Raw genomic sequence first — 26,783 nt, forward strand, 5'->3', positions numbered from 1 at the left:
GCCAGACGTCGAGTTAGCGGGGTATCCGTACTCGCTTGTGCTAAACGACGTAATTATTATGCCTTAGACGCCCCAAAAACGGACCCGACGATCGACATCGAGAAGGAGCGAATAGCCGTCGGCGAGATATTCCGAGCGAACTGCACCACCGGCAACTCCAGGCCCGCCTCCAACATTACGTGGAAGCTGAACGGGGGTCCCGTGAGTGTCAAATTATTTTAGAACCCTTCCCAAACGCCCATCGAGCCTCTACATTTTACGAAAGCACTCGGGACCTCTCGAACCATTAAATTCACCCACGCGTTACAAGCGAAATTTAATCTCGAAACACGCTTCCGATGAAACTGAGCTAAAAATGCACACGTAGTATTTAATATTTATCGTACAGTGGATTGCGAAAGTGTTCATGCACGCGGGGATGAAGTTTAACCAATTTATTCTTATCGTTTTTTCGATCGCGTTGAGCTAGGACAATGTCCATAGGCGACCAATTTTATCGGCTTCGACAATTTTAAAACTCTGTGCGAATGTATAATAGCTCACGCGATTATAGAGATTATAGAGGGAGGGGGTTTAACATGAAAATTTTTTATCATCAAAAAAGTTAACCGTCTCTGACGGTTCGTACGGCAAAGTATAACTTTGAAAAATTGTAGAAAGTAAATTCGGCAAATTGGGAGATAAAATACACGTTTGATTTAATGAAATGTCGAGTCTGAAGGACTCTGTAAGTATCCTAGTTGGAGGTGGCTGACCCGACAGTGAAATATTTAAATAATCGAGGTTGCAGAGCGCGAGATTGTTTCTTTTCTCCGGACGCGAAGTTGCAAAATAATTTCTGGCGCATCAGGACCGTAGAGACCGCCATAAATTCCCACTAGAGTAATGTTCGCGGTAATCCGTTTCCTCGGGAATTTCATTTCTCCGCGTTCCAATTTAACAACCTAATCTCGAGTGCACGGGAACGTAGATACGAGAACGAAAAAATTTTCCGGCGATTTGTTCCCATCCGAATACCGATATTCAAGCTTCATTTTCATAGGGGCGTATCTCCGGAGCCGTTGGAAACGGGGATTCCCTCGATTCTCGAGACGATTCGACAGTTGATTTTGCAGGGGCAGCGAGCTGGGGGTGTGTGACTAGATAGGATGATGGGATGGGTGTACGTGTACAGGGTGTTCTGTTCAAAATTTCGCACGAAATTGTTTTCCAAGTTATATCTCATTCCGCAAAAATGTCTCGGATAAAACTTATCCTGTTCCAAACGGCGGCGACAACATCGTGGTTACAGTTCAAGCTGGTCTTTGCTGTTTTTTTCAATTGAAATAGTACATTTCTACTCATGTAGGTATGTGGCCAGTTTCAAGGTGAATTTATTGATCTATGTGTTGGTTTTCGAAGGTCATTCAAGGTTATTTAATGCTTATTCAAACATAGCTGTGTTAAATGTTTTTGAAGTTGTTCAGCGTCTGTTGTATTCAAAAGATGTTTTTTCCGATTAAAAATAATACTGAGTATTCCTAGTGTATGGTATCATGCGGTATGAGAACTCCATTATATTACGAGGAAAACAGTCGAGCGAACAGTATCGAAACAGCGAAACCGGCCGTCTCCGTTTTTCCTCGCAGTCTCCGGAATTCATAAGGAAAGTCGGTCGGAGCATATTTCACGGAAGCTTCTTAACATCGAATTACCCTCGCATGAGAGATTTGCCGAGATGATCAATGGGAGGATCGACGTTTTCGTATGCAGAGGGTGTCCCGGAGACTTCTGCCGAAATTTATTCGTTTTTCGAAGAAGTTTCGCTTCGCGATCGATCATCTGCTGTCCCTTGCTATTACGAGCTCTCTCTCTCTCTCTCTCTCTCTCTTTCTCCCTCTTTTTATCTATCTATCTATCTATCTATATATGTATCTCTCTCTCTCTCTCTGGACCAACCAACCTAGGAACACGGTTTATCGTGATCGATCCTATCGAATCATTTTTGACGTCGGTCGTTTATCGAGCAAATCGTGGCGGAAATGTTTACGCGTGTTTAAACGTGCCTCGTACAACCGCCAGAATAATTCTCGCGCCCCCGCGAATTAATTAGGAATTATAAGCGGAACATCAAATTACCCTAATTAATTAATCCGTCACAATGGGGATACGAATATGTGCTCGGCCCGATCCGGGCTAGCGTCGCGGGGGCCATTAATAATTCACTCGAAATAATCGGGACGCGTTATTATTGCGGTCCGCGAAAACCAGTTGGTTTTATTTCGAGCGAACCACGTGCATCTGCATATATGGGTCGTACCTACATACCCATGTATACAGGGTGTCTCAAAATTAGGTCCGGAGCCGAAAATGGGAGGTTCCTGAGATCATTTCAAGCGACATTTTCCTTTGAAAAAATGTCGTCCGCGGCTTCGTTAACGAGTTATTAACGAAAAACACGGACCAATCAGAGCGCGAGCTAGACGCGTGCAGCCCGGCGCGCCGGCAGCCGAGTGTCGGTGGCACGCCGCGATGTCGTAACGAACAAAAGTTTCTCGATGGTGTGAATCCTCGCCAATTTCGATAAGCTTTGGATATGTTGTCAATACCATGATTCTGAACAACATTTCCCTTTACAGTTTCTGTCGATCGGCTTTAGTTTACGACATTATTGTAAAAATTTGTAATTGTAAATCGATCGATGTACTATTTCCTGTCCGATTTCGATAAGCTTTGGATATGTTGTCAAGACCATGATTCTGAACAACATTTCCCTTTACGGTTTTTGTCGATCGGCTTTAGTTTACGATATTATTGTAAAAATTTGTAATTGTAAATCGATCGATGTACATACTATCTCCTCGCCGATGTCGATGAGCTTCATTTCAAAGGAAAAAGATATTTGAAACATCGAATTTATAACATATTTCAAAGTCATCGAAATCGGTGAGGACCCACATCATCGGCAACTTTACCCGAACGATAGAAGAAGCACAAACTTATTGAATCAAAAACTCACTTATTCAGCCGTAAATCCATTTGACTACCACATACAACCACCACACTTTTACATAATTGTTGAACTCGTAGCACACTTTTATAACTCGTATCGATATCGAACGAAATTACTTACTCCGACGCGGAAAGAGTTCGATGCTCTTCGCGATGCCGCGCGAAACTGTGCTCTCCCAGCGTACAATGTATTCGATGAAGGCGTCGTTTAAAACAAATGAAATCGTTCCCAAGGAGATATTGATTTTTCGAGAATCACATGATTCTCGAAAACACCGATTCGAAGATTATGTAAAAGTGTGGTGGTTGTATGTGGTAGTCAAATGGATTTACGGCTGAATAAGTGAGTTTTTAATTCAATAAGTTTGTGCTTCTTCTATCGTTCGGGTAAAGTTGCCGATGATGTGGGTCCTCACCGATTTCGATGACTTTGAAATATGTTATAAATTCGATGTTTTAAATATCTTTTTCCTTTGAAATGAAGCTCATCGACATCGGCGAGGAAATAGTATGTACATCGATCGATTTACAATTACAAATTTTTACAATAATATCGTAAACTAAAGCCGATCGACAGAAACTGTAAAGGGAAATGTTGTTCAGAATCATGGTATTGACAACATATCCAAAGCTTATCGAAATCGGATAGGAAATAGTACATCGAACTATTTACAATTACAAATTTTTACAATAATATCGTAAACTAAAGCCGATCGACAGAAACTGTAAAGGGAAATGTTGTTCAGAATCATGGTATTGACAACATATCCAAAGATTATCGAAATCGGATAGGAAATAGTACATCGATCGATTTACAATTACAAATTTTTACAATAATGTCGTAAACTAAAGCCGATCGACAGAAACTGTGAAGGGAAATGTTGTTCAGAATCATGGTATTGACAACATATCCAAAGCTTATCGAAATTGGTGAGGATTCACACCATCGAGAAACTTTTGTTCGTTACGACATCGCGGCGTGCCACCGACACTCGGCTGCCGGCGCGCCGGGCTGCACGCGTCTAGCTCGCGCTCTGATTGGTCCGTGTTTTTCGTTAATAACTCGTTAACGAAGCCGCGGACGACATTTTTTCAAAGGAAAATGTCGCTTGAAATGATCTCAGGAACCTCCCATTTTCGGCTCCGGACCTAATTTTGAGACACCCTGTATACATAGGGTGTCCCATTCGAAATTTCGACAAAAAGTCTATTAAGATACGTCAAATGTCTAAAGGACAAAGTTAAATGGTAAAATGGAGCTCATACGATACCAAAAAATTGTTGTTTTTATGTAATTTTTTTTAGAAATATGAAGGTCACCTTTATTTCTTTTAATGGAATGTACTGTTTTTTATACCATATATCGATACAGTTTCAAATTCCGAGTATAAAAGTGTTAACCTTCATATGTACTAAATCTAATAGTTAACGAGATATTATCGAAACAATTTTCTTTCTTCTATGGATAATACAAACTATTAGGTTTTAGGACATATGAAGGTCAACACTTTTATACTCAGAATTTGATACTCCATCGATCTATGGTATAAAAAATACCTCATTCCATTTAAAAAAAATGAAGGTGATCTCCATATCTCTAAAAAAATTACATAAAAACAGAAATTTTTTTGGTATTGTACGAGCCCCATTTTACCATTCAACTTTGTCCTTCAGACATTTGACGTATCTGTAAAAACAACAAAGATATTTGAGGTGGCAACGTTAGGTGACTCACCCTGTATTTGATATCTTTGATATAATTGGGTTGCAGTGCAACAATGAAATGAAACGATTTTTTGCGTCCACATCAAAATTAATTTTTACAAAATTTATATTACATCCGAGAGATATTCCAACTTGACATATTTTGCACAACGAGTTGTAAGTGCTTTTGGATCCACATATGTTTGTGAAACATTTTTTTCGAAGATGAAATGTACAAAGAGTTCATCACATGCATCAACTGATGCCAATTTAGAAAACCTGCTAACAAAAGATGTGCAACATCGAACATAAATATAGATTTACAAAAATTAAGTGAAAGAAAGGATAAATAAGTATCTCATTAATTAAAACTCGAGAGTCAATTAAATTGAACCATAGTATAACAATAAAATTTTATTCATTTTGTATTTGTATTATAGTTTTTAAAAGCATGTTTACCTAAAGTGCGGGCCGCTTTAACGTTACGCGTCATCAAAGTGGCCCGTGAAATCATTTGGGTTGGCCAGGCCTGTAATAGAAAGTGAAGGTTTCTTCGTTGGACGTTAGCAAACAATAGCAATGTTTCGGAGGGGCATTCGCTCCCTTCGTAACTGTTCTGCGCGCCTCGTGGTACACGAGAATCCCCTGGTTTTGTTTTTCAATCAGTCCGCGCGGCGGTGTAACTAGTTATTTCACATTTCAGCAACAGCGAGAATCGAGGTTTCAGGCTCGGCGCGCCGACGGGAATTAAATTTATCGTGATCCATCGAGATATATCCGCGTCGCTCGTTCCTGGCCATGGCTCTGCTGCTCGTGGGTGTATGTGTGTGTTTGTGTGTTGGTCGAGAGAACGAGAGAGAGAGAGAACCCCCCGTATGCAAATAAATCGTTATTCCGTGGTATTTGTTAAGTCAACCAAATTATTCCGTTAAATCGGTGCGCGCCGCCGCCGTTCGGCGCATTTAACCGGTTACAATGGCCAGCCCCCGTTGCTCTGCCGGGTGAGTTATATGTTTTCGATCGGCGAAAACATCGGCCGTCCGATCGAAGGAACGCCGATTGCTTCCGTTCGTTACCTTCCATTTCCCTTTTTTTCCCCTCTATCCCTTACTCTTGTTCGTCCCCCTTTTCCGGCTCGGTGCTCGATATCACCGGGAACAAATGGACGAATCTCCATATTGTAGCGTTTCATATGTCTCGCCAGGCAGGCCTGGACGTTCCGGGAAATGAAGCGATCCTCGCCGAATAAAAATCCATATACCATTTGTAACCATTTCGACGGAGAATCCTTTGAATGAACCTTTCTCTCTCGTCTGCCACGCTGCATCAATGCTTTCCCCCCTGGCGTTCTATCGTAGTCTTTTAAATATTTTTGTTTCGAAGCTTGACAGAGCATGAAGCTTAAACGTACACAACCATTCTAGTGAAATTTATGATCTTAGAAAAATGTTTCGGTGAACATCGGTAAAAATTCTCGAATATTTTTCAATTTTCCATGAAGACAATTACAGTCAGAAATGAATTTCTAAATGCTGCGTCCAGTATATTTTGCCTGGTGCAAATGGATGCTGGTATCAACATCGACATAACAGATGGTAGTAAGGAACGTTGAAGAGAGATTTTCACTGTGGAAAGTTCTACGGCGACTGTTAAGCGTCGTCGCACCTCTCTTTTACGGCCGGGAAAGTCTCGAGTAGAGACGGCCAGCATCTCGGAGGGGGGAGAGGCGAGAACGTTGCGTTACATGACAGACGTGCTATGTGGCAAGAAAGCGTCTACCTTTCGGTGAAAAAGGAGAGACATAAGAGGGAGTTATGTCAGCAAGCTATTAGCCAGGAACGTGTTCTTAGCAGTGTTCAAGTTCCGAGGAAACTTCGCAATTGGAGGACTCGGAAATCCTACGAAACGTTGCCCAAGGCTTAAATGGACCGCGATGTCGTGAAGGAAACGACGCCATCGTTATTTTCTCGACGACTCTCTACGCTTTTCCATTTTCAGCTCGGATTCCCGTTGACTGGCCTCCACCCCCACCCCTCAATCACCAACTGCCCTAGTCCACAGAAACTGAAGCTTTATTCGTAGAGTTCGATGGCCGGCCTCTGGCTGAAATGCTAGTACATACGTACAATCAGGCTCGCCAAAATTACATAATCACGAAGTTCAGAATTGCAATGTAATTATACACTGAGAAAAAAAGTAGTTATTGTAATTTTTTTACTTCGATGAATATCAATGTATTCTTTTCAATAGTATGAAATTTAGAAGCAAATCGTGATGTATTTGAATTGTCTATCATGAAATGATGGAAAATATTATTCGATTCAATACCGTACATTATTATTCGTAATATTTCTCCTTTTCCTTCAATCAGATATGTTGTTAAAAAAATTTGAGAAATGTATTGATTTATACTGGAATTGGTTTGAGGCCATATCTTATTTTTTTTTAAACATTGATGTCAAGCTATTCGCTTACATGATTGGCGGTAATGAGTTTTGCTATTGAAATTCAATAGTATTAAATATTAAAATAAGTTCATATGATATTGGCACTATTCAATAGTACATCTTATTGAATCAACATATATTTTTTTTGTTTCGACAGGATTTTTTTCTCAGTGTACGGTATCATGATTCTATTGGCGAAGGGTACCCTTTCATTTTAACTTTACTGCTGCGTTCCCCAGATCCTGACATTTATCTTTTTGTTACTCGAACATCCATACCGAATGTACAGAAATTGATAAATCCCGATCAATGTTTCGTAATAAAAAGCCTAGATTTTATTTATACATTACAACAAAATCAATCGTGGACGCAACACTAGCCGAATGGAAAAATCGGCAGCAATGTCGAATTCCTTCGCGACGAACGTTCCCGCCCACACATTCGAGCACATTCATCAATCCCATGTAATTCATCCGGGCCGATTTTCACGCGCTCTTCGACGTCTCTCCGCACGGCACGTTTCCGCGTCGATAGTTCAACCCGATCGTAGTACGATAAAGAGGGAGGGGAGGGAGTTAGTGAGATGGACAGACAGATAGATAGATAGATAGAGAGAGATAGAGAGAGAGAGAGAGAGAGAGAGAGAGAGATTTATTTGACGAAATAATTTTCCCGTGCTCGACGACCGGGAAATAAATTCGGCCGCTTTATGGGCACGGATCGGTTATAATTAACGCGTGCCAGAGACGAGTTGAAAAGCAGCACCGTGGAACTGGTGGGGCTAGAGAGGCAGAGAGATGGATATATGTATAGAGAGAGAGAGAGAGAGAGAGAGAGAGAGAGAGAGAGAGAGAGAGAGAGAGAGAGAGAGAGAGAGAGAGAGAGGAGAGAACCGATTTAGTTTCTCGCGCGAGAGCAGCAGCAGAGCTGGAAACGGTGGTATGCGTCTCGAGCGTAACTGAAAATTCGCGTGTCTAGCCTCGGCGACGCGACACGCCGCGCCGTGCCCGTAACAATGGCCGCTGGAAAGTGCACCGAGCCAGCAATTTCACCTTGCCATTTTCGGTTCCCGGACCCGCTAGTAACGGACTCTGATGCGTGTCACCCCGTTACCTCCCCGAGAGAGGACCGGAGCTAACCTGGCCATTGTCGACAACTTTCTCTTAATGTTCGTTCTGCAGCTCCACCCATGCGCTCGCCTTGCTGCGAGCCAGTCGACGCGACGACCTCGCTAAAGAAACGACCACTCTTCCCAAACTGATCCGAAAAGTTCCCGAACTGGAGCACTAACGACCGGCCATCAACGTTTCGGACGCTTCTCGATTTGTACCTCTGTTTACCTCCCGGCAATGTGCTTACACTGTGTCACGTATAATTTCAGTAATCGAGAAACAAAGAAATAATCGACCGATCACCAGTGAAAAAATGATTTATATGTTAAGTTGCAGGAGATTTGGATGGAACAGGTTTTCACGGGGAGTCTCCATAAATCGGACGTACGCATTTAATAGTCCGGTTGGTGATCGCGTCAATTTCTCAGCGCGAGAACGACGTTCATTGGAATAGCGTAGGATCCAACGTTAACCGAGTCGCTGGGTTGATCCTCTGCCAAAAGGATCGCAGGTTCAGCTATCCGGAATCAAGTTGCCGCCCGTATTTTCTCGCCGGCGATTCTTTCGGCTCGCTAGCTCGCCTCTTTTCGTCTCGGCTCGTGAAACATCAACGAATGTATCCGACAAATCTCGCGGGAGCGAGTCTCATAAATTCAAGGTCGGACCCAGTCAGCGCTCTCCCTCTCTCTTTGGTTCTCTCGTGTCCTCGGTTTTTCTCGCTCGTTGTACGGGGACGTGGACGTCGAGGCCACCGGTCATCGGGTTAAGGTATTATAGAGGTGTCCCCCTGTCACGGATTTGTTGGGGGCTGTCGCGAATCCGTGCCACGAAAATATCGCTCGTTAGAACCTTATTCCTCTCAACGCCGGACGGGAAACCGATAGGGGCACGGCACGTCATTTTCCGAGCCAACGCGACTGTCATTCCGCGGACCGACACGTTTTCCGGTCGAACGGCTTCTCCCCTGGGCCGCCACGAATCGCGAGCTCTGAATTTTTTAGCGAATCACCTATTCTACTACTGTCCCCAGAAAATATATAATTCTTGTTAACGCTTGAAATTGTTTTCACCTTCATTGGCACAGAGATAAGTAATTGGAGTTAGAGGAGTAACATAAAATGAGAGATTACCAAGCAGAATTTTAAAACCTTAGACGGCTTCAGTGAAAGCCAGAGGATCCTGCTTTATGGTAGATTCGTTCAAGTTTGCAGGAAAATTCGAGATCGCGCTGGAGAATTGATAAAGCCTGATGGATAGTTCGGAGCAGCATGATCGGATTTTAGAGGCAATTTCCAATCGATTTTAACATGCCTTCCAGTGGGAATTTATGAACTCCTGAGGCCTCGTATGAAAGTTGGGAAATCACACTTCATGATAAAGCGCAATCAAGTTTATAGGGAAATTCGAAAGATCGCGTTGCAAAATCGAGAAATCCCGACTGATAGAAAAATGAGTGAAAAATAAGCGGTGGCTACGGATCATTTTAAAATGCGTTCCTGCAGGAATTTTCGAACTTCTGATGGCTCTGATTAAAGCTGAAAGACCGTGATAAAAATTAGTGAAAGACAAGAATAAGAATCAAGAGTGAAAAAATGTGAACACGCCTGAAGGGCGATAAATCCCATTCCCCAAGACAATTTGTCGTAACGGCGAGTAACACGGGAATTATTCTCGAGAAAATTTCGCTACAAGGAAGCTATACTTCCAGTTTGTCATATTGCAGGCTTTATGAGTGTTTTGCGTCCCCGCGAAATTCCACGCTAACGTAAATTCTGCAAGTTTTCTCGAAAATTCCTGTCGCCGTCGTTTATCTCCCGACGTCCTGGTAACGTACCGCTTCATACAAAATTCCTTCTACCCCACGGGCAGAATATGGGCCACGTTCTTTCCATCGAAACGAAAGCTGACGTGGTGTCGTCCCGTGACGGACCAAGAATTTTTCTTAAGTCCTGTCCCGTAACCCACTGCGAACCTCTGTTCATGTCTTCCGTGGCACTTTAAAACCCATCATAGATCCAATCCTGTAGAATTAAAATCTGGAAAAAGTTCCATTGCACATTGAAACACAAGTGTATCATCAAAAAAAATATGTAAAAATAGCTTTTTAACACTTTTCCTACCGGAAGCCTATTAATAGAATTTTCAATGATTGTGCTGTACCAAAAGGAAGCATAGAAATTTTCTTTTATATTGCAATTTTAAATGAAACTATTAGATGATGTTATTAAGGGTGACTTGTTAGTTCATAATGAAAATTGCTGTTGCTATTGAAGGTTCCATTAAAAAGTGCTCAGCCATGTACCAGAGATTCTTCAAAATTATGCAATAATCACCGGTCGGTAATATCTTAAAAACCACGCCAGTGGAGTGGGGACGAGTCGGAGTGGGAACACGTACTGGAGTAGGGAGCGCTGGCGCGCGGAGTGGGGATCGCTGAACGCGATAACGTACTACCGAGCGTCGCGCGGCGAGGTGTGACGGTAATATTAAAATTTTTTTGACGTGAAACTTCTTTGCGTCGCAAATTTTGATCGTTCATTATTTTTTCCATGATTTTCTATGATTCTATCATTGAAACAATTGGCTTGTGATAGCTAAAATATGATATAAATATTCTAGATTCAATTTTGTCTAAATGTCTTGCAAATACTGCATCGAGAGTTGTTCCTGATCTTGTCGTCGTTGCATTCGGATTATTTACCATTTCCAATCTTAATTTACTTCTAGACATTGCTAGACTGCAAGAAGTTTCACATTTGCCGCGCGTGGATCCAGTTCTGAGCTGTGTTTAAAGTTTCAAGTCTCTAGCTCATCGGGAAGTGGTTTAAAATTCGATTACAAGATTTAACGCACACAAGAACGATAACTCGGCAAGCTAATATAAGCGTGGTAAAAATGATCACGAATAAAAATAAAATAAAATCACAGATTCAAATGTGTAGGTTTGTAAGAATTTCAACAATTGCGAACAAATCCGTATCTCGTACGGCAGCAAGAGGAGACCGGGTGGGAAGCATGAGATGCGCAGGTTGGATCTAACGCGATCCGACAAAGAACCGCGAGAGGAGCATCAGAGTGTCCGTGATAGGATCGTCGAGGTGTGGTCGGATCACCTAGAAACCCGTCGGACAAATCCTCCGACCCCTGTAGCGTAGCAAGGCGAGCGAGTGCACGAGTGCACGGGTGCAACGCGCTCGCCAGGATGCAGGGCGATGCAGGGCGCGCGACACCGGCAAGCTTTATGCATTATGCTTTATGAACACGCGGCGCAGTCCCGCGTCATCGCAAGTCCGCGGGACTTAATGCACGGCCTCGTTTGTTCCCCGAAGTAATAACGCCGAGCGACTCTTGTACCCACGCTCGGTCGTTCTCTCTCTCTCCTCTTGGTCACCCGAGTCTTTCCCCTCGAGCGAAAGAACCAGAAGAAGAAGAAGAAGATGATGATGAAGAATAAAGGCAGGGAAGAAACGGGAGCAACGCGCCAGAGCCCATCGCGCTATCTCTTTTCCTCTCTCCGTTGGTCGTTCATTTACGTTAAGAGCAACAAAACTGCGTAATATCTGCCGGAGAAAGCAGACGAGGTTTACCCAGGAAAATCTCACCTTCGATGGAACCGCGAAATTGAATTGACTACGGCGTGTCTGAGCCGAGGGGGCGGGGATCGATCCCAGTATTTGTCCAGGCCCCTGTTAAAAGCGCCGACAAAGTAACCTAATAATGCCGGATTGCTGGCTCCGCCGAGGTATTCATTTAGCGGTGACGCGAAGCCCGTTCGCCTGCACCAGATTGCCGGGTAAATTATGTTCCGCGAAGAAGATGCACCGTGTTTCTGCCATGCTGATCTTGTCGTGCACCTGGTCTTTAAAGACCAGTTCCTCCACTCATCTCTCAATTTTTAACAATTCTTTTTCAGAGCTCTTCCACTCCTTTATCATTTCCTATCTATGTGTGATTGATATTCAATCATCAGTAAGCTCGGTAAAGAAATGGTCTCGTAATGAAATTTTGTGCAGATCAGAAAGTGTATTTTTAACCCCGAAACTGATATCGAGAGGAAAATGGGAACCCCGTGAATATTCATGGAAAATATTGATAATCGCCCGCTGTGTGTTTATGGAAAATTCAAAGACCTTATAAATGTAGTTACAGTTGTTTCCGATTCAAGGAAGACCAGAGCCCCGATAAAACGCTGAATAATGGAAGAAAGAGGTCGAAAGAGAAAGGGGAAAAGTGTGGGCAAGTATATATCGGGTGGGATGAGAATTGAATTGCGGTCATTCGTCGCGTTAAACCGTTCCCGTCCACGGCGCGGAGCCGACGCGTAATTAATGTTTTCAAGAAGAGATAATCTTCGCCACGTTGCGAACGCGCGGCGTTACAACCCGAAACAACAGGCATTCCGCGTTCGTACAACCGTGGCATAATAATTCATGCTTTCTACATACTTGTACCCCGTGATATAATACAACGCCCTCGCTTCAGAATTAATCTGTTCCATTTTCAGCTCGCTAAATATTTATTTGAGGTGCACGCTTGTTTTCTTGCATTATTAACGGGCGAATATTCCGCGCGCTCCCGGTGAAAGTAATTCGCGGCTAAATCTCGCGCAAAAGTTCCGCATGCGAAACCAGAGGGGAGAGAAAAAAAAGGGTCCACCGCTTTCTCTCAATTTATTGCCAATTTGCTAACGCTATTCGTCTCGTTAAATGGAATCGGGAGAAAAATGTTCCGGCGAAACGTCGACTGAAAATTAAATAAAGGGGACCGTGAGATTCGTTTAATTGCTAGATCGAGAACGATTAGAGGAGCATCGAAAGAAATGAGGGAACAGACAATATTTTGCTGCTTCGTTTATTCATTTTTCTTGCAGAGTAACGGAAAATCAATCTGAGATTTATATTTAACCCTTTACATGAAGTGCGTTCAGTAATTTATTGAACATAGACATTTAGCAATGTAGAAGTTTTAAGGTGTATAATAAATGTAGACGTTTTAATTGATTGTTTCCCCTTGCAGATCGCGAACGAGAGCATGCAGTACAGATCCAGATACCTCGCAATCCCCCAAGACGACGACTCGGAGGTGTCGAAATCAACCATAGAATTCAAGGTGACGAGCGACATGTTCAGAAATGGCCGGCTGCAATTGCGTTGCACCGCCGCCATCGCGGACGTCTACCGGAAAACAGCCGACATCGAAATCAATGAGGACGCGCCCCGCATCGCATCTATCACTGGAGAATCGCCTCCTCGAGGACACCGTGAGTACACGTTACTATCCTACACAAGATTCCATAACAAGAGAGAACCACGACAATAATTTCAATTAGTGTTGTTAAAATGAGCTCTGAGTCCTGAGCTTTAAAGGCTCGAGTCGCGACTTCAGTCGTAAACGCTGGAGCCTTCCAGGTTTGAACCTTGAGCTGTGAGAACTGGAGTCCTCAACGCTTGAGCTTGAAACTCAAAGACTCGAGTCTTCTGTATTGCCTGGATGTGTTTGAATATTCCGACGTAATATAATATGTATACACAGCCTAGATGCGGCTGTGCCCTCTGTGACAAACATCATAAAATAACAGCTGAGAGCTGAGCGTTGAAGCTTTGAGTCTTGAAGCTTTGAAAGCTTAAGCTTTATATAATTGTAGCCTTAGAAACTTAGTCTTTAAGACTGAGCTCTGGAGCTTCGAAGACTCGAGCTTTATACAACACTAATTTCAATACCATAAACATATTTTTTATAGTTTCTTTCAATTTCTGAGGAATTATACTAACGTCAGGCGTTTTCACATAACCTGTATAGCAATTCCAACTTCAAACCTCCTACGTAATTTTCTACAATTTTAATCGAGCTGTACAACAAAAAATGTTCTATGGGGTACACAAGTTGTTGAGCACCTTGTAAAATAGGTTTCGCACATCCTAGCAGCTCGATAAAGAAATTATTCGGCGCCGGACCAAATTCCGATCAGGCAGTGTCGAAAGAGAAGCCGTTCGCTATCGTAGAAGCTAATCAAAGCCACGCCCATCCAGCCGCGTTCTATTAACTCGGTAAACAGTGCTAATAAAGGAAGCTTCGGAGGCGCACGGTTTACGTGGCCCCGTTAACAGGATGAATTCATGGCAAAAGAATTCCCCGGACCCGGCCGGTGAAGAAAGAGAACAGGAAAGAATTCCAGCCGGGGCTTTTAATGATTCAGCAGGTAGCTCGTTTATCCACGTTCAGTAATGGGCTCAGGATGTGCTTCGTATCATTTCAAACACTGTTTCCAACGGGATCCACGATCTTTCTTCCCCAGCAACCCATGCCGCGGACATTTTTTATTCGTTGTAACGAAGAAAACAGCGACTTCGCTCCTGATGAAATCACGGGTTTAACAGGGAGATACACTCGTGCATTTCCTCGTGTTATCTCTCATCCGTTCGATTTTAAACTAAAAAACACTTCGGTTCTTCGTCAGCAAAGACAATCCCGGGAAGCAAACAGCGTATGAGGATAAAATATATGTATAAAAATATAAGATATTTCAGGTTTCTTATAATATGTAGGTATGTACTTCATTTTCATATCGCAGTTGATTATGTCAGTGCCAGACTACAGTTAGCGGCAATATTAAGTGGACACCCTTAAAAATCGCATAACTTTTTAAAAATTGGTCCAAAGGACTTTAATTTTTTTAAGATGTTAGACCGGCTAGTTCGCTAGAGAATAAGTGCACAAACATTTATTAAGATTGCAATTGGTAGGAATCATACAAAATTTAAAAAATGATGTTTTGTCAACTTTTTTATCTGAGCCTGTAACGATAATTTAAAAAATGCGTTTTATAGATTTCGGTAACTTGTATACATATTGAAAATTTCATCGAAATCGGTCAACATTGCAATGAGCTACAAATGTTTAAAGATGATCACGTAAGGGCGAAATGCCCTGGCAAAGACTGAGAATCTGCGACTTTCACCCTTAAGCTCTCATCTTTAAACGTATGTAGCTCATTGCAATGTTGACCGATTTCGATGAAATTTTCAGTATACATATAAGTTACCGAAATCTATAAAACGGATTTTCTAAATTATCTTTACAGGCCCACACAAAAAAGTTGACAAAACATCATTTTTAAAATTTTGTATGATTCCTACCAATTGCAATCTTAATAAATTTTTGTTTACTTATTCTCTAGCGAACTAATCGGTCTGACATCTTTAAACAATTCAAGTCCTTTGGACCAACTTTTAGAAAGTTATGCGATTTTTAAAATGTCCACTTAATATGATACTTACTATGATACACTACATGATTAAGGATAAAGAAATTGGCATCGCAAATAGTGCCAAAAGTCGGTGCTAATTATAATGCATTTTGTCCCATGCCAATATCTCAATCTGCGTTTAAAGTTTGCGTGTATTCGGAATGGGAAGGGGAGCTCATTCACAAAGTGAATTTCTGAAAACATAGTAAAATAGTAAAACTGTCCTGCCTCAACTAACGGCACGTAGAGATAGGTCAGTCACCGAGTGTGCAAGTGAGACAGAGATAGTTGAACGTCAGAAATTACCTTTGTCTTTAAACAACTATATCTCAGGAACCAGGCATCGCATATCACAAAGGAACAAAGCCATTTTTAAGCGGTGGCTTCAATCTCTCCAACGGTCTAAGATTCATTAAAATAACATCACGTGTTACAGAGTTACAGGAACTTAAAAATCAATCAATTTCAATATGATTTTCCCATTTCAAGAGATTCGATGCGGCTTCAACTAAATAAATATACTGGTCTTTAACACTAATTAACACTAGGGATAGCATCAAGTACCTCGCAAACAGGTTCGAACTTTGATCATCATTATCTTTTTTAATGCATAATTTAATTTAACTATAATTTCTATAACTATAATTTCTATAACTATAATTTCTGTATAATAACTATAATTTCATAATCTATCGGAAATATTATTCTTAAATAGTTACGAGTTTAATAAAGAAAGTGCTTAAAACCTACTGTATGCAGTTCTGATTTCCAAGATTCGAGTACTACTTGTGAAAGATTCGAGTCCTTTCAGCATCGAAGTACTTATAAGTATCTTTTCGAAACTTGTAAGTGCTCATTCCGAGGTTCGATATCAGTTTGTATAAAATTAATACTTTTCAGATATAATCATTGAAACATTATTGCTTTCAAGTAGTAATCGAAACCCATGAAATGAAACTTGGTTATTGAAATTGACTCGGATTCGTGAGTACATACATATTGAACTTGATCCCATCCGTATAATTAACACACTTTCATTCAATTTTACTATCATTTACTTCACAACAAAAACGAACACTTTTGAATATAAAATCAAGAATTAAAAACATCAAAAACATTACACAGTCAGGGTCACCATAAAAAAAAGGTTTCCGCAGAGTTAACAGAGTCCACAGAAATTTTTTAAAACTAGAAAGCGAACTTTGCACACTCGATTGTATACGGAAAGCGGTCCTAGGCGTGCTCGTATTTTTTGGCAGCGGTTCAGAGGAACAGCTGGTTACTAAAAACAAATTCGTAGATCCGGCGGAATGTAGAGTCCGTTATAAATTAATTTATACACTTGCCGAGCGTTCGACAGACGTATCTCCGTTCATCGGGAATTCTTTTGAACAGCTGGCCAGCCAGTCGATCACGGGAATCGCTCGATCGCGCTCATTTATCGGTCCCGCGGATCTGAATTGTACTAGGTGGTAACTGGGAATCGCCAATAAAGGGAGGAAGGGTGGATGATAACGGGTCCGAAGTTCCTGGAGACGGGGTGGACGGGCGGTAAGTTGCGAAACTGGGCTAGCCAATTGGCCGGTGTTTGTATTCCCCTTTAATATCGACGGGAAACGGGCGAGAACAATGCCCTGTCGCGGTAAAATTCAACTGATCAGACCGAATGGGATAATACCGGCGACGGTATCGATCGGATCCGCGTTGTTAATTGCGTCGTTCCGATCTAACGAGGCGGACGGACATCCACGGAATTTTATCTTCCTTCCGACCCACTGGACCTGATTCCTTAATGCACGGGGCCCGGAGAATGGCATCGCCGTGGAACGAAGCAAGAGGAGACGGATGATTCCAGGGGGGGTTGCGAAATTTTTCCATTAACGCCGTAAATTGCGGCCTTTAACCGAGCTATTCCAATTCGAACTTCCGGCGTTCGTCGGACTTTCGAAAATAATGTTGTCTCTAAGTTTCCGCGCGCGACGTCACCCGCAGCCTGCAAATTCTCAATTAAAAAGTGCGCAAGAAACACCAACAGCCATCAGATTTCCCAGCTTTTGCACCTCGGCAAGCGAGGAACGGGTTCTCTCTAATTAGTAAACAGCAAATATGAATTTTTATCCGCACTTTGTGCGATCGAGCTCACAGTGGCTATATTTCCGTTCCGTTTAATGCGCGTGATACGTGAAATAATGCTCCCTTAAAGTTTCGAGTCAAACATTAATAGCTCTGCGAAATATTTTATCGAAGCCGAATTGGGATAAAAATCGTATAAACATTGTTAATTATTACTCTAGCAAATGTTGCTGTTTGTGACTTGACCGAAACATTTTCTGCGTTGTAAAGTGTCGAATTGTCGCAAGTCTTGAAAGCAATCCATGCAGTAAACATTGCTGCAATTATTTTTATACCGAACGCAAATAAATACCGGCGTCGAACAAAACATTTTAATGTATCGGCCCTCGATTTTCATCGCGCGATGAATATTCTATTCCGTTGCGGATTTAAGCGCGAATTTTCCCGCAGCGGAGTAACAATGGTTTAATGAAGTGCCGGGCGCTTTCGAATTTCCAATGAGTTTTTGCACGTACGCGCACGCGGCGATCATCGTTGTTCCCCGCGTATTTAGTCTTACGGTATCTTTTTTTTTGTGTCCCGTCGCGCGTCGCGCCAATAAAATTTTCATTCGACGGTAATCATCGATTCCCCGGACAGTTTCCCCCGCGAGAAAATTGCTGGAGCTCGTTAGTGCGCGCCGGGGCCCGAAGGCGACGAGGTAAACACCGTGTTATTGACTGTTAGCGAGGTATTGTATTGTAATTCGAACGTAGCATTGAAATAATTGCGCCGTTTAATGAGCCCGAGGATTCTCGTTAAAGCGTACGCGAACGGCAACACACGATTCTTGCCGATAATTTGCTGCGAATCGATGGACATCGGTTAACGAGTGTTTGTCAAGGCTTGTCTGTCGGCGCTTCGGACCCGCGCGAAAATTATAATAAATCGAAAAAGTTGTCAACATTAAGATTGCCGAAATAATCAACGACTAAAATAAATTTCTATTCGGTTCCTGTCTTTTTTAAAATTAATGCAAAAAATATTCATTCTGCATAAAGAACCGACTAGGAATTTTCTCTCGGGAATGTCGGGCAATATTAACAATTTTCGTTTAATCTCCCGAATAAATTACCTCTCTTAATCCGATTCCGCGTGATTTATGTTCTGAACCGTGAAAATCCTGGTTTTAATTAATAGCTGATTAAGGGCTCACGGGAAGTCTAAAATAAGGAAACAATTTTTCATTGACCAAAAGTGTCCTCACAGTTAAAGTAAAATAAAGATACACGTTTTCTTGTGCTGTAAAATGAAATAGCAATACGCAGTTTCTGGTGCTGCAAAAGTCTGCAAATGCTATAAAAGGTGGAATGAAGCTGGAGGTATGTTCAGAGCGTATCGAGCGAACATTTTCGTCATTTTCGGCGGCGCGATGTGTTCGGCGACAATGGTGGATTCGTGGGCGAGGAAAATGGAAGCGAAGGACCCGACGCCCGCTACCAAACGGCATGATAATTGCACCAGGCTCGGTATAGAGCCTCGTGATAGACAAAAAGGCTGTGAAAGGGGCTTGGCGGGGGTGTGAGGAAGTGGGGGCTGAGATCGCGGCGAGTGATTCAGTTAGGGACGCGATCCTATTTCCCGTAACAGGGTAACGGCTTTGCTTTCCCAGCTGGAACAATCGGCCCCTCCTCTTCGCTCCCCCGCAGCGAGGGCTGCTTCTTGGCGAGGAGCTGATACGGCTGGCAGAGGCAACATAAATGTCATGGGGCGGCGTGATTCACATGAAAGATCGCGCGTGACTCGATACATCCGCCGCGCGCATCCATAAATGTTATTGTTGCTGTTTGCCTTATTGCTAGACCGAGGTAGTTTGCCGTTTCTGGCCTCGTCGGGACATCAGAGATTAGATGATGCGACATTGAATTGAATACGGTATGGACGGCCAGCTGCGGAGCATGAATTTGTGGAAGAGATTCTGGAATATGTATGAAACAGTATGCGTGTAAACATGACTATGGTTGTGGAACGTATCTAATGTAAGAAAAAGAGAAGAGTGCGACATGAATTTACAATATAACAGGCTGGATACTGAATTATTATTAACTGGTCGTACAAATAAAAATCTACGGGTTTGTATTACTCAATTATGTCACAATTCCCGACTGTGTTCCTTAAAATCGAAGTTGGGAAAGGAATAATAGCTTGTAAAATTATTATTTCCATTTTCCGCACGTCGGATTCGGGAGCAGCGATCGAGCTTGGCCAAAAAGGAGATTCGACGGAAAACACGAGTGAAAATGGAACAAGGAGGATATAGAATAATTCACGAATTCGGTGGCAATTATATTGAATTTTCCCGTGGAGCGTATCGGCGCTCTGGTTTCCATCGCCGCGAGGAATTGCTCGTCCAACGGCCTCGTTCGGCAAAAGCGAAATAGAATCGCAACGGCTATATACATACATCTACATACGACAATGACAGAAATATCTGTACGGGAAGAATGAGCATGGAATTCTACTCCAGCGACTAATTGAGACGATTTCGGCCGGCGGCGCGGCGGTTTGGAAATCGGTGAAAATTGCGGGGGAACAGGAGCCGCGAGGCTGATCGCTACGATGATGGCGATCCTTTCTGGCGGTTGATATCGGTCGAGGATTAAAATTGAAAAAAGGAGTCTGCGGTCCGACGGGTGGCCGAGTGGCCACGGTGATCGAGCCATGCCGGGGGAGAAAAGCAAAAAAGGAGGACGAGCTGAAAAAAGTGCGAAAATGCGAGGCTTCATCGCTTCAGCCCGGCGACCGGGCGCGGCTCGATAAAATTTCGTATATAAAATGAGCACGGCCTGGCCGCGCTCCTGGGTGCGTAATTACGTGTGCGGGTGGTTCTCGCTCGTGTGAATCCACTGGGTGCTCCAAAACAACCGAGACTCTAACATTATTCCACGGAAGAAACTTGTAGGACTTGAGGACTTGTAGATCACCTACTGTCCTCGACAAAATAGTAAGACTCCTAGCACATATTTTCAAATTTCTTATATTTAAAGGTGGATAGAGTGTACACTCCATTATATCCTGAATACTACATACTATCTCCAAAGTAAACATGCATACCATAGCCAAATTAGAGAAAGATATGTGAACACGGACTGACATTGTTTCGACAAAAGTATAAGACATTTGGCTTATTTTCCACTCATGTGACTTCTACCATTAAATGTTCTACTGCGAACGTGTTCGGACGTTGAATCTTGTGATTTTTTTACAGTATAAACACATATATTTGAAGGATTTTAACGATTTAATAACAGAACATATGTCAATTCGCGTTCGTGGACAAAGAATAACTGATTACAAAACATTGGAAACTATTTCAAGACAGTGGACATCCGATCTCACGCACATTCACACGCATTCACACGTCTTCGCACACGTTCACACTCAGAGGTGCCGCAATCAAACGAGAACCGATCGCAGGATCCGATTCTCGGCGCACCTCACACGGGAGCATTTCTCGATATCCATATTCCTACATATTTCAACGAAAAATAAATAATAGGTCGAGGAAAGCAGTTAGATAAAAATGAGATCGATCGAATCGTTCTGTTGCGCTCGGAAAAGTACAGTACTAATAAAATTGCGAAATTATTAAACAGAAGTAGGTGCGCGATATATAATGCGTTAAGAAATCCAAGTGCTTATGAAAAAACAAAAGGAAGTGGAAGACCTAGCGTTACTTCCGAACGTGATAAACGTGCAATTTTGCGTGTTGCGTCGAATTTTAAGGACACAACAAGACAAATAGCCAAAGAAGCATGTGTGAAAATAAATTTAATAAATGTATGTACATCACACATTTTACAAGGAAGCAAACACATTAAACGGAAGAAATTAAAACAACGGCCACCCTTAACGGAGAAACGCAAAGCAGCACGACTAAAGTTCGCTTGTGAACACGTCCACTGGATGAAAAACTGGAGAAAAGTCATTTTTAGTGTCGAGGAAAAATTCAATCTAGATGGCCCTGACGGCTGTGCCTACTACTTTCATAATTGCAGAAAGGAAGAACTTAAATTGTGCTTACCCATTTTTGTCATAAATGCATAAAATCCGCAGTCTAGTACAAAGTGTTAATTTTGTATTTTTATTTGCTCAATCAAACATTTTTCTGTTAGTGTCTTATACTCTTGTCGAATTTATGACAGATCGTGTTTTCATATCTTTCTAAGATACAATCCTAAGATTTTATATGTTTACTTTGGAAATAAAATGTAATATACAGGATACAATAGAGTGTACATTTTCTACCTTTAAATATAAAATATTTAAAAATATGCTAGGTGTCTTATCATTATGTCGAGGACTGTAGAAAAATTTTCAGATTAGAAATGCATTCTGAAATTTCGTTTTACTAAAATTACTTTTGCGCGGCATTGCAATTGAAAAAATACGCGCCACCCCATAGAGAAGGAGATATATCCGTTCGATGTGGCTCGATGGCACCGACGCGGGTTAGAGTGGCACGTTAATAAAACCAGAGCGTTAATTGCTGAATTCCCCATTGATTAATAGCGCTGAAGGCACCGTTCAAGGCGAGAGAGGCGAATGGGCCGACGATTTCATGAAGGAAGGAAATAACTCGATGTCTACGTTACAGGCGTTCAAATTGCGGAAATATTCCGCGCGATCGTGCTCCATCGATTGCCCCTCCGCAACTCCTTTCTCCCGTATTTTAACCACGCTTATATTAGCTTGCCGAGTTGTCGTTGTCGTTGTTGTATGCGTCAAATCTTGTAATCGAATTTTAAAACACTTCCCGATGAGCTGGATACTTGAAACTTTAAACACAGCTTAGAACTGAATGACAATGCAATATTAAAAAACAAATTTTTAAAAAACTACGTTCAGGAGAAAAAAAATTTTAATATTAACCGTCACACCTCGTCGCGCGACACTCGGTAGTACGTCATCGCGTTCAGCGATCCCCACTCCGCGCGTCAGCGCATCCCCACTCCACTGACCCATTTCGCACAGAAGAAGCTCAACCAGTGTGGTGTTCCGTTCATTCTATATCTTGAGTTTCATTTAAAAAAGATTAAAAAGTAGAAAATAAAAACTTTTTGAAAACCACGCTTATATTAAAATGCACTAAAAAAGAGGAAATAATTTATTTAGACATTGGTGAAGATTACGTCATTGTAGTTTAGCGCTCCACGCTTTCATTTATAGTCACTTACGTCTAAAAAAATTAGTTTCTCCTTTTTAGTGCATTTTAATATAAGCGTGGTTTCTAAAAAGTTGTTTTTTATATAATATATTCTATTTCGCCCCACTGTTTCGTATCCAGCCGATCAAAAAGTAATTATATTCAACAAACAGAGACGATCAAACGCGAATTATTGGAACTGAAATGTCATTATTGAAAGGCCACAGGAAAAACCGACCAAATAAATTCCGATTTAATTCCTCTCGACTGCAAAGGGGTAAATCCGCATGCAAAACGTAATTATTAGACTGCGGATCTTCGGTTCAATCGTCTCGAAACGTCGAAAATAATATTAAATATCCATGAAATTTATCTAAAATCTCTCCAGTCTTGTATTCGACGCATTAATTTTCGTCATAAATGTATGTATAAAGACTGGAAATTCCTGCGGATGCGAGAGCTGCATTTTTTTACGACTACATGGGAACGTCCACGTAAAAATTCTTGCTGACCATCGGTACGATATTGTCGGATGTACGCTAGGATTCTTTCGATCGAGATCTCGTGGCGGAGATCGCAGGATCCTCGTGGAAAAGAATTTTCTCGCGAGAGAGAGAACGTCTACGTTGGAAAATATGTACACAAGGGGAATCCGTTTTCGATTAGAATACAAGCCCCTCGCGCGGAAACGACGTGGGTCCGACGAAGAATACGAGATCCTCGAGGTATCTAAATGCGCATAAATTTCTGTTGGCTCGCGTACCCCTCACCCCTTTGTATTTCAAAACACTTACGGTATCTAGACGCGCATTGGATCCCGTCCCCTGGAATTTCCGAGACATTTGACCCGTTGGATCGACCGATTGATTACATGACGGCGGATTGCGATAATGGAACATACAGGACGCTTCAGAGTCGAGTGCTGCAAGATCCTCGCAGAGGAAATTTGTCTTCAAAGAATTTTCAATGTTTATTCTTTCATTTGCTTTAATCCTTCGGAATTGCCTAACAAAAAATTTTTTTACTGCACAAAGTTTGGTATCCGCATGGAACAATTAACGTTACTGTTCGAAATCGGATATTTCACGTGCACCGACTGTACCACTCGGATAGGTTCTCAGTTATGATTTACAAATGCATCAGCAGCAAGTGTCGCCGTTCCGAGCGAGTCTCCTCCAGCCCCGAAACATCAGACAAACCTACAGTTCTATTCACGAGGCAGAAAAAAATCTATATCTCGCCAGCTTATTTCATCTCAAAGAATGGCCCTCCCGTTTGTGCCAGGCCACCGTCTGCGCGTCTCTATAAAGGAGAGCACGGCTGGTAGCCAAGGAAACGCGAGGAGCCGTCGTCGACGCGACATTAACGTTCGAAAACGCGAAATTTTAGTGGATTCGGTTCGTTTGGTCTGCGAGGGGCGGTCTGGTTCTCAACGACGGTATAAAGGGGTGGTTCGATTTCCGCTTGGGGAGCTGAGGGGTGGATTCGAGAGAAGGCTGCTTGGAGAGAAGAGAGAAGAGAGGAGAGAGTCCTTTAACGGTGCGTTTACGCTCCTTTTACTGCGGAGTAATGGTATTGGCAATCGGGTAGGCACCGTCCGACGCCATTCGAGGAGGGCACCGCGTGCTCTCTTTCTCTCTCCCTCTCACACACACTCTCGAGTGGCGACGCGGCTTTATCGCCTGTCCTTCGAGCAGACGCCGCGCGATCAGCCCCCATCGGCCATGAAAACCCTTCTCCCCGGAGCTCGTAAGAAGGCTCGCGCGTAAATCAGCCGCGCGAGTACGCGAACCCCGCAGGCACATCGGAGAGCCTCGGCATCGAGCACCGCCTCGGGGGATGAGTCAGCAAGCTCGTAAACGAGCAACCACCCCTGCGATGTCCTGTCTCTCACCTCCCTCCCACGCAGCACGACCGCAGACATCGCTCGCTCGAGTGTCTCCGCGGATCCAGCTATCAAATTGATTTCGTCGGCGAGCGACCAGAAACCCCTACCCGTAATTGATCCTCACCTATGCGCGCCGATCCCCCAGGAACTTTGTTTTTGGACGCTGCACCCGTTTCGACGGTCTATCGGCTCACGATCGCGTATAAATACTTCGTTATAGTTAATTGAATTATAAAAAGTTTAACAATATACAGAGTGTGGCAGGACGGGTGGTACAACCGGGCAGGGGGTGATTCTGCATGCAAAAATAAATCGGAAAAAAAGGAATAACATTTTTTCGTTCGACGCTTCGTTTTCGAGAAAATCGTGTTTAAAGTTCCGCCAGGTTCGCGTGCTTAGTATATGCACGAAGTAGAATTGGTTGATCATGGCCAGACGCGTCAGACGATTCCTATGCAACAGCGCGTGTATTCGCTGCATTTTCAAACTCGATTTTCTCGAAAACGAAGCGTCAAACAAAAAAAATGTTCTTCATTTATTCGAATTATTTTTACATGTAGTATCACCCCCTGCTCGGAAGTACCAACCGTCCGGCCACACCCTGTATAAACATGGCAATTTATTGTTTTTCTTCGTTGTTACTTGCAATAACTTGTTACTTGCAATGGATGCAGACAATTTTTATTTTACATCAAGAGCCGCAATCTATTAATCATTGATAAATTAAAGAGACATACCATGATTTAGCTTCATTTTTCCGTGCGTCCAAGTATCCGCGATTCGCCGGTTATGGGACACCCTGTACCCTGTCCCAAATTCCGTGGTCGACCCGTTTTCCACAGGGATTGATACCGGGGCTGCACGTGTGCCGGATTGTGAGCATATGTATCTCCGGATAGAATCGGACTATGGGATTGCAGGAGGCCGGTTTTCCCGAATGGCGAGCCGCATTGCACGTTGCACACCGCGGCGACGAAGAATGCGAGAGGGCTGCGTTTTGCGCATCCCGACCATTAGTATATTACTTTCTCCGGCGGCGAGCATCGTGTAATACCTCCACAACGCCGCTCCCTTTTGCCCTTTTCAGCTTGGACCTTCGACCCCAAAACGACTGTTCTCTGGCAGACACCACGGAGCCGAACCCTCTGATCCGAAGAATCGTAAATCTACCGAGGTGTCGATCAAAGACGAAGTCAAACTTCTTCGCGAACAATCGCTCCAACTTCTCCCGCCTTTCTCTTTCCTTCCATCTCTCTTTCGAGAAGAATCGTTCAAAGGGAATCCTTCAGGAATCGGAAATAGCCGGAACTCGAATCTCGCAGGAATTGAAAAAATTGAGAAACAAGAACCGAATCGAAACTTTCGCGTTTCACAGAAATTATTATGGGTCGGGATATGAGCGGTGCAATTCGATTCGTGGCTATAAGGACCTTTTCATATTTTCTCATTTAGTTTATACATTTTCGTTGCGTGTTTGTAACGTTGCTTTAGCAGCAGGGTTAAAATTATCGCGAACCCCTCTCGGATAGAAGAGAAACAAGAGCTGTAAAATTGTGAAAATTCCGCGACGAAATCGCGGAACGGTCCGAGAGATCAATACGGGACGGCACCGAAAACCGGTGGGAGATCAAAGATTCACATTGACAGAGCTCGGGGGCGGGTCAGGGTGCATCGGTAGGGATGCGAGAGGGCGCGTTGGTGGCAGGCCTCGGTTAATATTCATCTCCGGCATACGGGCGGCCGTGTCGTTTCTTCTGTTCCGAGGTAGTCGCAGCCGATACCTCTCCGGTACCGTTTCTTTCCCCGTTTCACGTCCTCTATCCCGTGAAATTCTCCCTCGAGCATCCTTCCCACACCCCCCCCCTTCTCTCTTTTTCCTCGGGCTGCTCCTCTCCACCCTCGTCCATCGACGGAATATACCCGGAGCATTATCAATGCGAGGCGAGTTCTCAGCTGCACTTTCGAGGGTATCCCGGAATAGTAAGGAGCAACGAGAGTGCTGGCTGCGCGCTTCAACGTCGACGAGGAGGGCTGCTTTCTCGTCGGAGAAAGCGGCCGACTGAAAGAAGACAGACACAGCCAAGGAAATAAAGCGCGGCCCGGAGGAAAAAAAGACGAACCGAATAGGGTAGCGGAT

The 26,783-nt window shown here is 43.0% G+C and overlaps 1 protein-coding gene across 1 annotated transcript in view; it reads left to right on the top strand.

Annotated features, from left to right (window-relative positions):
• Positions 1-26,783, top strand: part of LOC143216655 (uncharacterized) — a 165,688-nt gene that overhangs the window by 122,432 nt on the left and 16,473 nt on the right. The window contains exons 4-5 of the mRNA XM_076439926.1: positions 68-201; positions 13,271-13,514. Of these exons, the coding sequence (XP_076296041.1) occupies positions 68-201; positions 13,271-13,514 (378 nt within the window). The remainder of the gene's footprint in view (positions 1-67; positions 202-13,270; positions 13,515-26,783) is intronic.

Source organism: Lasioglossum baleicum, chromosome 15 (genome assembly GCF_051020765.1).
Source record: "Lasioglossum baleicum chromosome 15, iyLasBale1, whole genome shotgun sequence".
In the NCBI taxonomy this organism is placed as follows: domain Eukaryota; kingdom Metazoa; phylum Arthropoda; class Insecta; order Hymenoptera; family Halictidae; genus Lasioglossum; species Lasioglossum baleicum.